Genomic DNA, 12065 nt, shown 5'->3' on the forward strand with positions numbered 1-12065 from the left:
GAATATTTTGCAAGTGGCTTGCGTAGTCTTTAGAATTACAGATTAATTTATTTTCTTGTATTGTATTTAAGAGGTTCTTTTTTATAATTATGCACACTTATGTAGCCAAAGTGTTACATTTGCATATAATTGTTCTCACATTTATTGGAAACACATCCTTTCGTTATCTTAATATGAGTAAGCTTGGTCATACAAAAAAAGACATACACTAAAGCCAAGCTTTCATTCACCTACTTGATAAAATACTACAGTAAGTGTAGTTCATGTGTTATACTTTTCTCTGCTGTAACAGCACATAATACCACATCACAACAAAATTGAGGGAGCAGAGAATGAAAATCCAGGAGAAAATGCTACACTTCAAAAACAAAAAACAAAAAAACAAAAAAAAAAATCAGCAAAGAAAAATCTATGCGGATAGAACCTTTTCATAAGTGGTTTCTATAAAAGCCAAACAAAAAGTGTGGTTTGCTTTTAAAGATGATGTCCTCTGCCCCTGCACTTCCTTCATGATTGCCTGTGGACTTCTTGCAGCCTGTAGAGCCAAGATAAGTGGTCTACAGGTGGTCTACTGAATAACACTGATGATAAAAGTGTCTGGCAGATCAGAGCATGTCTTAAAGGTAATAGTGCTGAAGTTAGCTGAAAAAAAATGAGAATCTTTATTCTCTTAACTAACGGTAACTGAATAAATGGTATGGTTTGAAGAAATACCTCGACTTTAACTCAACTAAAATAAACTTTTTTTTTTTTTTTTTTTTTTGACCTATTAAAAACACTGATACACTATGCCTCTGATTCAGAAGTCTTAATTGCATTACTTGCATTCTTCCAGATTTAAGATCTATCTGAAAACTCAGCTGGCTCTGATGTAGTCTTAAAGAAGTTCTAGTCAGAAGAGTAAGTTAGCCTCACAGTCTTTCCAGCTTCTTGCTCTGAGTTTGCTTTCACACCAGAGTTGTGATGAAATATTTGAGGGTACAATTATATTGACAATAACTAATAATCCAGTGTAGAAATGGATTGTTGCTTTTAATACAGTACCAGCTGGCCACAGTTTGAAGTGACCTCAGCCCTTGAGCTTGCAAGCATGGGTGCGCAGTTGGGTCAGCTTTTGTGAACTGAGGATCCAGCTTTGTACCAGCTGCCTGCTGTGAGGATGTATTGAAGCTGGGTCATCTTTAAACCGCGCTTCAAGATCTCTTCTACTAGGATGAGGGGTAGCTGGGGTGGGAAGGCTGCCTCATGGGCTGTAGGTCCTGCCTGTCATGGTGGGCAGCACCGAGCCAGCAGTAGACACCATGTAGGCCCAAGTGGCCCAGTGTGGCCGTTAGAACCAGTGGTGGTTCTAACCTGGCCCCAACAGCCGCCGATGGGTCAAGCTAGCAGCCTCCAGGAGGAGAGGCAGGGCGGCAGGGGGAGCCATGCAGGTGGGCACGGTGACCGAGAGCAATGAGAGGGTTGGGGCTGGGGACTGCAGGGGAAATGGGGACGCTGAGGGGTGGTGAGCGGTTGGGCCAGGAGAAGTCCCGGGCGAGCAGTTCCTTTGTGCAGATGCACCTCTGAGTTTCCAGTGGTTAGGAATTAACCCTCAAAAATGCACTTATTAACCCTCAAAAATGCACTTTAAGAATAATAAAAGACTGCGCTTTGTTGAAGTTATCCAGCCAGTGCGTTCCCAAACTTGATACACATACCATTCCTGTCAAAGCTAGTGGTAACAACATTATCATTGGCAACTGTGAGAAGACTTATTTTATTTTATTTTATTTTATTTTATTTTATTTTATTTTATTTTATTTTATTTTATTTTATTTTATTTTATTTTATTTTTTGCTTGGGATTGTGGCCTGCTAGTTGAGTAATACCGCTTCATGCCAAGACCAATTTATCCTGGATCATTTTTGCCATTGCGTGGCTCCTTTGCATTTTTACCTTTATATCTTGGGAAGTTTTTGACACATTTTCATTATTTAATCTGTGCCTATTACTGCAAGCTTGAATGAGTAGCTTAATGCCAAGTTTTGGAATGTTGGCTTAACTCAATTTGTTAAACAAACCATTGTTGAAGGTTTGCTAGTTTCTGGTCTGATCTTGCTTGAGACTGGAGCTGAGGTATTATGAGACACCTATTTCTGGTATGTGTCATTACCATGACCGAGTATTCCTGATCCAATTGATCTAGACTGATTTGTCAATTTAGTTTTGTTCCATAATATCAAAACAGGATCCAAATGAAGATACTGAATGGAATGAGATATTGAGAAAATTTGGAATTCTTCCCCCAAAAGAAAAACCGAAAGATGAAATTGAAGAAATGGTTTTACGTTTGCAGAAGGAAGCAGAAGGCAAGTAAAATTAAAAATATATGCCATTAGTACAACAAGATGATAGCATTGCAAACTGCTGCATATGGCACCATTTTAATTACTGTTAGAATCACAGTATGGTTTGGGTTGGCAGAGACCTTAAAGCCCATCCCGTTCCAATCCCCCACCATGTGCAGGGACACCTCCCAAAAGACCAGGTTGCCCCAAACCCCATCCAGCCTGGCCTTGAACACCTCCAGGGATAGAGCATCCACAGCTCTGGGCAACCTGTGCCAGCACCTCACCACCCTCTGGGTGAAGAATTTCCTCCTAACCTCTCATCTGTATCACTACTCTTTTAGTTTAAAACCATTTACCCTTGTCTTGTCACTGCAGACTCTGGTAAAAAGTCTTTTCCCACCTTTATTGTAATCCCCTGTTACATGCTGAAGGGCTTCCATAAGGTCTCCTTGGAGCCTTTTCATCTTTAGGCTGAACAAACCCAACTATCTCAGCCTTCCTTCGTAAGAGTTGTTCCAAACCTAACAGGTCCTTGGTTTTGCTAACAACTTTGGGTTTTTAAGACTTAGTTTTAACTCAAGTTTTCTAGATCTTTTATCATTCTTTTGCTGTTATCCAGACTCTTATAGATTACTTTGGGCAAACTGGTGTAGCTAAGAGGTGTAGGACAGCATTTGAACCCAGTGCAGGTGTAGTTAGATCCATGGAAACAGTAATGGCAAGTAACTAAGCAAGCAAGTATCTAAGTAACCAAGTATGGTTAAATAGATTCATTTTTTAATTCTCTCTCTTACCAGTTACCCAAAGTTGACTGGTTTCTGAAATCAGTATGTATTTTCCTTGCATTAGTTCCATGTCTGTGTAATAATTTTCATACATTTAAAACATGTGCAGGCACTCCAGAGAACACGAGGTGACTAATTTTGTTTGCTTATTTCTAGTGAAACCATATGAAAGAATGAATCTTAAAGAATTAAAGGAAGCTGAAGATGACTTTGATGAGGCTGATAGGAAGGCTGTTGAAATGTACAGGTATAGTAAGCTATTCCTGGCCAAAATAACAGAGGTGTCACTATTGTACATTCTGAAACATAAACTCAGAATCTTTTGAATAGTAACATCTGCTGACACAACTTATGCTTTTCACCTTCTGCTCTTCTGCTGATAGCACCGATGATACTGTCCTACATCTTCCCAATAGCCAGTGACAAAGAGAGGCAGTTCACACCATACGTTGCTTTGAGGTTTTGTTAGAATCAAATTATTCCCCTTTTAAAATATTAAATTTAGTCTCAAAGCTGCATACTTAAAGGAAAACAGAAGGGGCCACAGTGGAAGCCACTGTTACACATTCTCAGTTCAGCTGTACCATGCTGCCACATGCAGATAAGTGTTGTATATTTGAATTGGTATGTAGTCAACAATTTACACATGTGTCTGTTTGGTTAAACTGTGATCCTCACCCTACCACTCTAAAGATACAGGAGTTAGAGCAGTGCTGATAAATATTCGGAGAAAGGAGAAGTTCTATAGCACATTTTTCCTCTTTTTCAGTGTAACATCTTCTGTATAATATTTTCAGTAGATTTCAAACTGGGAGGAAAATGGAGAGTTGGTCATGGGTATCCTTTACGTATTATATTACAGAAGAACATTAAGGGCAAAACAAAGTCCTGACATACATGGTTCCAACATACATGGCCCCATCTTTGTGAAAGACTCTGAGTTTTTGCAGATGAAGTGCATGCTACCTATAAAAGGACTTTTACTTCAGGACGGCATGCCATTAAAGAACAAAGCTGTATTTCAGTGCTGTACTCAAACTGCTCAGTATTTATAATTGAAAATTAACTAATTAATCCAAGTATTATGAATGAAACACTTCTCTGCCTTTTGGGTAACACTCATTTCTGGTATAGCATGCTTTCTAGACATATTTAAATAAAAATGCAGTATGAAGTTAATTAGAAATTAGAGCTTCATTGTATATGCTGTAATTCTGATAGCTGATAAACTGTGTTTAAAATAAAAGATGTTTAAAGTCAGCTGTGAGCCCCTTATATATAACTATTGTGTTTTGACTCTTACAGAAGATTAATTTTAATGGGCTCTCTATTTTTTACTACATGAAAATATTCTTTTGAAGTTTGTATAGAAGAGAAGGCTCAAGGGAGAGCTCATCAATGTATATAAATACCTGAAGTGAAGATATAAACAATGCGGAGTCAAGCTGTTTTCGGTGGTGACTAGTGCCAGGGCAAGAGGCAGCAGGCACAAACCGAAACACAGAGGGTTCCCTCTAAACACCAGGAAAAACTTATTCACTGCAAAGGTGTCTGGGCACTAGTACAGGTTGCCCAGAGATGTTGTAGAGTCTCATTCCTTGGAGATCTTCAAAAGCCACCTGGACAGCCTGCTTCTGTGTTGCAATTATTTTTGAGATGAAGACTGCCATCTACTGGGTTTACATTCCAAATTTCATGAATGATTTTAATATTAAATTGTATAACATTAGCACATTAAATACTGGTAGTTCTTCCTCAAACTACTAATGCTCAGAATTATAAAAATGATTTGTACCTTGTAAAATTTTCTTGCTTTCTCTTAAATGATCAAGACACTTGTGTAGTTTGTCTGATCAAGACACTTGTGTTTTTACTTATGTTTCCCAAATCTGGTACTGATACATAAACATAAAAACTAAGAAAATGTATTTTAATGTTTTCTTACTGAATAGAGATTAGTATAGTAGCCTTTCTAACTCTGAAATGATACTAGAAGACCTTGAGCTAGAGTATATCTCAAAGCATATTTTTTTTTTAGAATTGAGAGAAATGCAGAAGTTATTATGAAAAGATACATTTTAAATGTCCCAAATGTGCTTATTTTTATTATTGTTTTTTAATTAGGCAGCAGCGCTTGCAAGAATGGAAATGTCTTCAGAGGAGGCAAAAGTATGGGGAGCTAAGAGAAATTAGTGGACAACAATATGTAAAGGAAGTTACAAATGCTCCTGAGGATGTTTGGGTCATAATTCATCTTTATCGGACAAGGTAATTACTTTCTAGTATAAGGTATTAATTACTTCAAAACAGAGAATTCAGCTGGTAATTAAAAAGCAATACCAAGAAAAATGAAATATGATAGACTATTGAAACAGCAATTGTTTGGAGGCAGTGGAATCATAGAGCATGGGACCTTCTTGATTTGCTAATTCACTTTAATTAGTTTGCCTTTGATATTTTATATTAAAGATTTCTTTTGCTGTGTATGCTTCTGTGCTGTGTGCTCATGTACTGAATCTCACCGAGATTTCTGAATTTCACTGAGAAACTGTTGTTGACTGTCTAGGCAAAAACAAGTGCCTTTGAAGACTCATTGCTCAACAGGAGTCCTTTAACAGATTTTTTTTTCTCCTTTAACAAGTAAAAAGCCCAGCAGGGAAAGTCTCAACTCCGAAAATCAAGGGCTGCCAAGGGAGTTTGTTAGCTTATTGGTTCACCTATATTGGTTCTCTAATGGTAATGGGAGTTGTGGCAGAATCCAACAGAAATGTCAAACTGCCATGATTAGCCCACATATGTTAGCAACTCTTGCATGTTTTTCAAAAGCAATCAGAATTAATATGGAATGTTTCATGCTGTTTAAATTCAGACTTTGTCTTTTCCATCCTTTTAAGCATGTGAGGAGGAAGTTTCTTTAATTGTTTTGAATTGTCGGGAATCAAGCATTTTTTCCAGGAGGAAGGAGTAGGTCAATCAAATGAAATTATTGAAATCACAGTAATTTAACTTTACGGACCTGAAAGAAAACTGCAAGTTTTCTTCCTTTTCACTGTTTTTGTTTACTGGAGAATCAGTTCTGTACTTGATCAATATGTAGATACGAGTCTGTGAGAAACCTCATAATTGCTTAGGAATGAATACCAGATCTCTGAAGTCCCTTATGGCGAGTGAGGAAACAAATCCTGTTCCAGAACTGTAACCTCACCTGTCTTTGGCCACCAGAGGGTGCTGGTGGAGCTCTCTGACAGTTTATAGGTTAAATCCTCTTGAACTTCAGTCTCAACAAAAATCTGAACGTCGCAAAGGTTAACGGACAAGAGGGGAACAAACCACGAATATTGTTGTTTTTACAGAGGCTTATATGGTGATTGCGCTGCAAATACTAGCTATGAATGTAATGAACAGGCCTATGGTGGTAATATGACTATACAGAGATTTCCCTGACACTATTTAGATTTTACTAAAAGAATGAAGAGGTAATTCAGTGTTAAAATCAACATCTATTCAAATAAATTCAAGTGAAGTGAGATCTAAAGTCTCTTTTAAACTCTACAATAAATGGACAAAATGAGCTTTAAAGTCTTAGATAACAGAATTGAGGTACAATGCTTGCTTGAGTCATCCGGTCGCTTTAATGACATGCTTCATAAACTGTGCCTATTATATGCATTGACAGCTTTTATTTGGACAGTTCTTTAAATCAAATGATCTTAGAAGAAGCTACATAAAATCTGTGGTGCAAAACTCATTACAAATTAAAGTAGAAACAGAATAAATGGAGAGGTACATTTATTCTTCAAAGGCTCTATTTTAAATAACATTAGTTCTACAAGTCATGTATACTGGAAATATGATCATACTCTCTTCTCCTTTCCTAGCATCCCAATGTGTTTACTAGTTAATGAACATCTCAGCCAACTAGCCAGAAAGTTTCCAGAAGCCAAGTTTGTCAAAGCCATTGTGAACAGCTGCATTGAGGACTACCATGACACATGTTTACCCACAATACTCGTATATAAATCCGGTGAAATAAAAGGCAGATTCATAGGAGTAGCTGAATGTGGGGGGATATATCTTAAAGTGGAAGGTAAGAGAAATGCTTTTGAATAATTCACTTTATAGAAAAGTTTATGCTGTTTGCAATCATAAGATCTAAAAATCGCTGCTTAAAGATAAGAGAATTTTAAATAATTTTGTAGAAAAAAAGACACAAAAATAAAAGAATGACTTGTGTTATGCTACAGTGATAAGAATATATAGTAAGCAAAGATATTTTGCAGTTTCAGTTTAGATGTTTTACTGGGATAAAGCTGGGTTGTCCAAGGCTCTGTTTTTCTTGTTGAGATGGAGCTTGATATTTAATAAAAATTCTGTTTTCCTTAACTGAGAATTTATAGCAATTATCAGCATAAATTGTCATTTGCTATTACAGAGCTTGAATGGAAACTAGCAGAGGTTGGAGCAATTGAAACTGACTTAGAAGAAAACCCCAAAAAGGAAACTATAAATATGATGACATTATCAAAGCAAAATACTTCTGCTCATGAAAACACCAATACAAAAAGCAGCGATGTGCTGAAACCACATATTACTTGAGGAGAAATCTTTAATGCGGATAATCTGTTCCAACTTAAACTAGCTCAAATACAGCTTTTGAATTCCTCTAGTAAACCTGAAACAATAAAAGAGCGTTTCTTCCACTTGTGTATATTTGTGATCTTTAGAAAAAAACTAATGTAGTAAACAAAAGCCCTACTTATCCTCTGGAAATACAGAAATGGCTCATATTGACAAGAGAACCTGGATTCTTCTTTTTATACAACCTGCTTAAATGGAAAAGGAAGGGGAGGTATTAGCTGGGGAGCTGTGATCCATACTTTCTTTCTTATTTTATCCAGCAAGTTTCACACCTGTAATTCTCAGTGAAATGGGTGTAGCGGGACTCTGCTCTAATAAATATTTTAGTTCCTGCCATTGGAAAGCTGACCTGAAAAGAATGTGTATGGTGATATGAAAACAGGATTTAGTCCTGAATCTATTGACTAATACTTTTGCTTGTTTGACATGTATACATGCATTTTCTCCAGTGTCAAGGATAATCTCCCCACTCGTTTCTAATGCTGGTGGCTGGATCAGTTGTTCCTTCCCAACAAAAATAAGCACATCCCTAGCAAAACAGTTTAGAGTCCATGTGTATATAAGCCCAACAAAACTACACAAGTGAATGAAGAGATCGCACTCCTGATTCAGCATTTTTATTCATTATGAGTAGTGAATCAAATTGCATAGTATTTATGTTATTTTTCCAGTGATTTGACTAAAAAAAAAAATTAATGTGTAAAAAAGTTTTAACGTGCTGATGAAGATTATACACACTTGACATGGTTTACTGCATCAGGATGAAGAAACTAAACAGAAATGGTTCACTTAACACTTGGCACTTAGATAGCTAAGGAAAACAAGAAAATGAACATTAGCTTATTTTTTTTTTTAACCATGAGTATAAAGTAGATATGTACTGACAGACAGGTGTACTAGAAACTTTTATTTTGTGGATTCAAAGAGAACTGGTAGATGTACTTCAGAGTTAATAGCTCATCTGCCACTTAAAATTAGAAGGCTAACTAGTATGAGTTTTAAATGTAAATAGGTCATCAGTGACTTGGGATACAACTTCCCCATTGCTTCAGGTGTTTCTGTGAAAGGGGCACTACCACCCACTTGCTCTTTGCAGCAAACCTCCTTCCTGCCATTGTGGCTGCAGTGCAGGAGCACAAGCCCAACACTCACTGCTTATAGTTTGAAAATGTCTGAACATTATGTTGCCCCCCAAGGAACCATTGGAGGGAACTCACATTGACAGTAAGATTCAAGAACACAGGATTAGTACAAGGAAATAATTTCACCAAACTACTATTCCATTTCCAAGCTTTCTGTCCTGTTCTTTCAGAAGCCCTTAAAGTACTTTAAAAAGAGAAGATGCATTAAAAAAACATTGCCTCAGTTAGGCTATAACCTTGGCACAAACACAGGTGTATGTGAACTGCCCATGTGTGTTGCCTGCTTTGATCTTGACAGATCCCAAAAGGTAAGGGATTTGCAAGCTTCCAAGAGCAATTTGGTACTGCAGCACTGCAGAAGGCTGGTGTTGCTCTCCCATGCATACAAGGTATACTTTGAGTCAGGAGATAACGCTATCGTATCTCTGCTGTGTTTGTCTGAAAAATTACTACTGGTGACTAAAGATCCTGTGGCAAATTATATACATACAGCTTGATGCTAATTTTAGCCTCTGGGTTTCTTGGCCACATTCCATTCCTAGCAATTATGTATTTTTGTTGAAAATGTTTCTGCATTTTCTCCTTTGAGCTTCCATCCCTGCTGTGTTATCATTACTGCATTTCATCATAGGAGCATTACTCCTTTCCCTAAGTAATTACATGATTAGCTTTGCTTATATCAATATTCCTCAACTGAAGGCTATTAAGGCTATTATTATTAGGGTATTATATATCAGTAAATATCAAAGCTCAAGTGTTTTTTTACTAATGCTTTTCACAGTTTTTCTGTCAGAAAAAGATCTGGCTCACAGTTAGTTCTTTGGCAGCATTACTGCTAAAAAAAGGTTCATGTCCCCACGCTACCTTTGTGTATGGTCACAAGGTGAATCAAACTGGGAAACTGAGCTACCTGAAAAGTAACCCATAAAGGAAGATCTAGGAGATTTTTGCAGCCAAATCGAGTTCTTACTTCATTCTAGACACAAACACAAGTTATACTTCTATAGATACATATTAGTAATTATAGTTTTAGGTGTATCACTGGAAGACCAATTGAAAAATAAACATTCTTGGAACTGAGAAAAATGGGAATAGCTACATACTTCTGCCACTAAGCGATGTTTTATTGTACAGAAGGCAGTTAGTTATGCATGCAGAACAGGTTTATGCTAGAATAACCACTGCACATTTTAAGCATCCTGCAGTCCCACAGCAGGCAGTATGGGATACCGCCTGGAACATGGTGCAGCTATACGTAAAGCCTGTGTAGTATCAGCTAGTTATCTGTTTGATTAACTGTGGCACTGTTTGCATTTATCGGCTGGATGGTGTTTCACAACTTAGCCTGCGAAGTCTGTAAGACAGCCGCATCTCGCAGCTTTTATACGCTTTTAAAACACACACGCACACAAAGCCAGGGATGCCAACTTTTATTAACAGACCCTCCTGCACTCTATTTTCCTGTGTGTATCTTCCCAGCGGCCACCACCAGGTGTTCCCGCCGTGCCCCCCCTCCCTCCCCGCCCGCCATTTTCCCCTCCCTGAGGTGAGCCGGGGCGAGGTGAGCCCAGGTCAGGGCCCCGCGGCTCGCACCGCGCCTGCGCGCCGCGCTCCGCTCCCCCCCCCACTCCCAGCGGGCCTGCGCGGGATCCCCATTCCCCACACCCTCTCCCCCCCCCTCCCTCCGCGCATGCGCAGGCGGCGGGCCGTGAGGCGGGGGGAGCGCTGCGGCTGGCGGTGCGCGGCGGCGCAGGCGCAGTGAGGGCAGTGGCGGGCCCGGCGGCTGCGGCGGGTGGAGGAGGAGGAGGAGGAAGGAGAAGGGAGGAGGAAGAGGAGGGCGAGGAGCGGCAGCCCGGTAGGTGAGGGGCCGTCAGGGGCCGTCAGGGCGGCCCCGGGGGCGGTGTGGCGCGGGGGGCAGCGCTAGGCCCGGTGACCCACTTTGCTCCCGGCACGGCGCCCCCAGCGGGCCTCAGGGGGCGGCGGGGCCGCGCCTCAGGTGCGAGCGGAGGGAAACGGCCTCGGCCGCCCCTCACCGGCCCTGCTCGCCCGAACGGCCTCAAAACCCGGCTGTTGGCGCATAAAACAGCCCGGCTGAGGGGAGCAGGCGAGCCGAGGGGCAGGTCCAGCCGCCAGGTGGAGCGGCAGCCCCCAGCCCCAGGCAGTGAGGGGCTGGCCGGTGGGCGCCGTGACAGGGCTGCCTCAGGGGGCACCGCTGGCTGGGGCAGGCCCGGTGCTCCCTGAGCTCACCTCGTTGCTGCCCCCCCCCCTCCCCCCCTCAGCTGTGCCAGCACAGCGGTTCGTGGAACCGTGTCCCGTAACTAGGTTAGGGAAGTGATCCAGGTTAAAATTAACTACCTTTTTTTTTTTTTTTTTTTTTTTTTTTCTAATATGGGGTTATATTTAACCTGGATCGTTGCTCTGCGTGACAGGTGTGCCAGAAGGCAAGAGGGATTGTTTAAGCAAACACGCCGGTGGAAGAAATGCTTGGGAAACGCACCTCGACTCTGGTAGTCCTGGCAAAGTGCAGTGTGAGCAGCTGTGCCGCTCTCTTCAGTCACACAGGAACAAAATTGATAACATCTATGAATATTTAGGGTTTGGAGGCTGTTATTTTAGACAGTATCTGGTTGTTACAATAGAGGGATTTTATTTGACAGGACAAGATACTTTGCAATTTATTTGTTTTTGAAGAAGCTACCAATTTTCATATATATATATATATATATATATATATATATATATATATATATCCATTTAAGATACTTTCTCAAAATCATTGAAGACTTTGTTTTCAGATATACCAAATAACTAAATGTTTGTGTTCGTGTTTTTTGTGTGGACCTGGGTGTTAGTGCCTTTAAGGGATAAGACTTCTGGTGTTAGGGTAAGAGTTACCTCTTTCTAAGAAATGGTCCTAGTGGCAAAAAATAACCCCCAAGTTGATACAATAGTTTAAGATCTCTTTCAGGTGTGTCTTTTTTTTTTTTGTTCGTTTTTTCTGTTTCGTGTTCTTACATTAAAAAGTTTAACATATATAGGTAAAATAAAAGGATGTGAGGAAAACTATAAGTGTTTTTTTTATTAATGCCTAAAGGAGCCTGTAAACCCTGTTTTCCACTTCTTATTCTCAACAATTTAAAAACTGAGTGGTAATTGCTTTTAATTTGTAG

General features: G+C 39.8%; 2 protein-coding genes across 11 annotated transcripts in view; both read left to right on the forward strand.

Moving 5' to 3' along the window:
• The first annotated feature begins 1272 nt into the window (after window positions 1-1272).
• Window positions 1273-7815, forward strand: PDCL2 (phosducin like 2). The gene is made up of 6 exons (XM_072036773.1): window positions 1273-1430; window positions 2228-2348; window positions 3272-3362; window positions 5240-5383; window positions 6994-7202; window positions 7548-7815. The coding sequence occupies exons 1-6, from the start codon at window positions 1425-1427 to the stop codon at window positions 7709-7711; spliced, it is 735 nt and encodes a 244-aa protein (XP_071892874.1). The 5' UTR covers window positions 1273-1424; the 3' UTR covers window positions 7712-7815.
• Window positions 7816-10596: 2781 nt separating this feature from the next.
• CLOCK (clock circadian regulator) overlaps window positions 10597-12065 on the forward strand; it is a 60733-nt gene continuing 59264 nt past the window's right edge. For 5 of the 10 annotated variants that reach the window (XM_027457065.3, XM_027457075.3, XM_027457069.3 and 2 more), the window contains exon 1: window positions 10597-10750. The gene's annotated coding sequence lies outside the window, so the exon portion shown is untranslated. The remainder of the gene's footprint in view (window positions 10751-12065) is intronic. The other 5 variants (XM_027457068.3, XM_027457073.3, XM_072037616.1 and 2 more) reach the window with 4 other exon arrangements.

The sequence above is a fragment of the Anas platyrhynchos genome, chromosome 4, assembly GCF_047663525.1.
Source record: "Anas platyrhynchos isolate ZD024472 breed Pekin duck chromosome 4, IASCAAS_PekinDuck_T2T, whole genome shotgun sequence".
NCBI lineage: Eukaryota > Metazoa > Chordata > Aves > Anseriformes > Anatidae > Anas > Anas platyrhynchos.

What these genes read in the sequence shown, in the direction of transcription:
- PDCL2 (XM_072036773.1), top strand. An exon ending in AAGGCTGTTGAAATGTACAG is followed by an intron (nt 3,363 to 5,239) that starts GTATAGTAAGCT and finishes TTTTTTAATTAG; the next exon opens with GCAGCAGCGCTTGCAAGAAT. An exon ending in GATATATCTTAAAGTGGAAG is followed by an intron (nt 7,203 to 7,547) that starts GTAAGAGAAATG and finishes TTGCTATTACAG; the next exon opens with AGCTTGAATGGAAACTAGCA.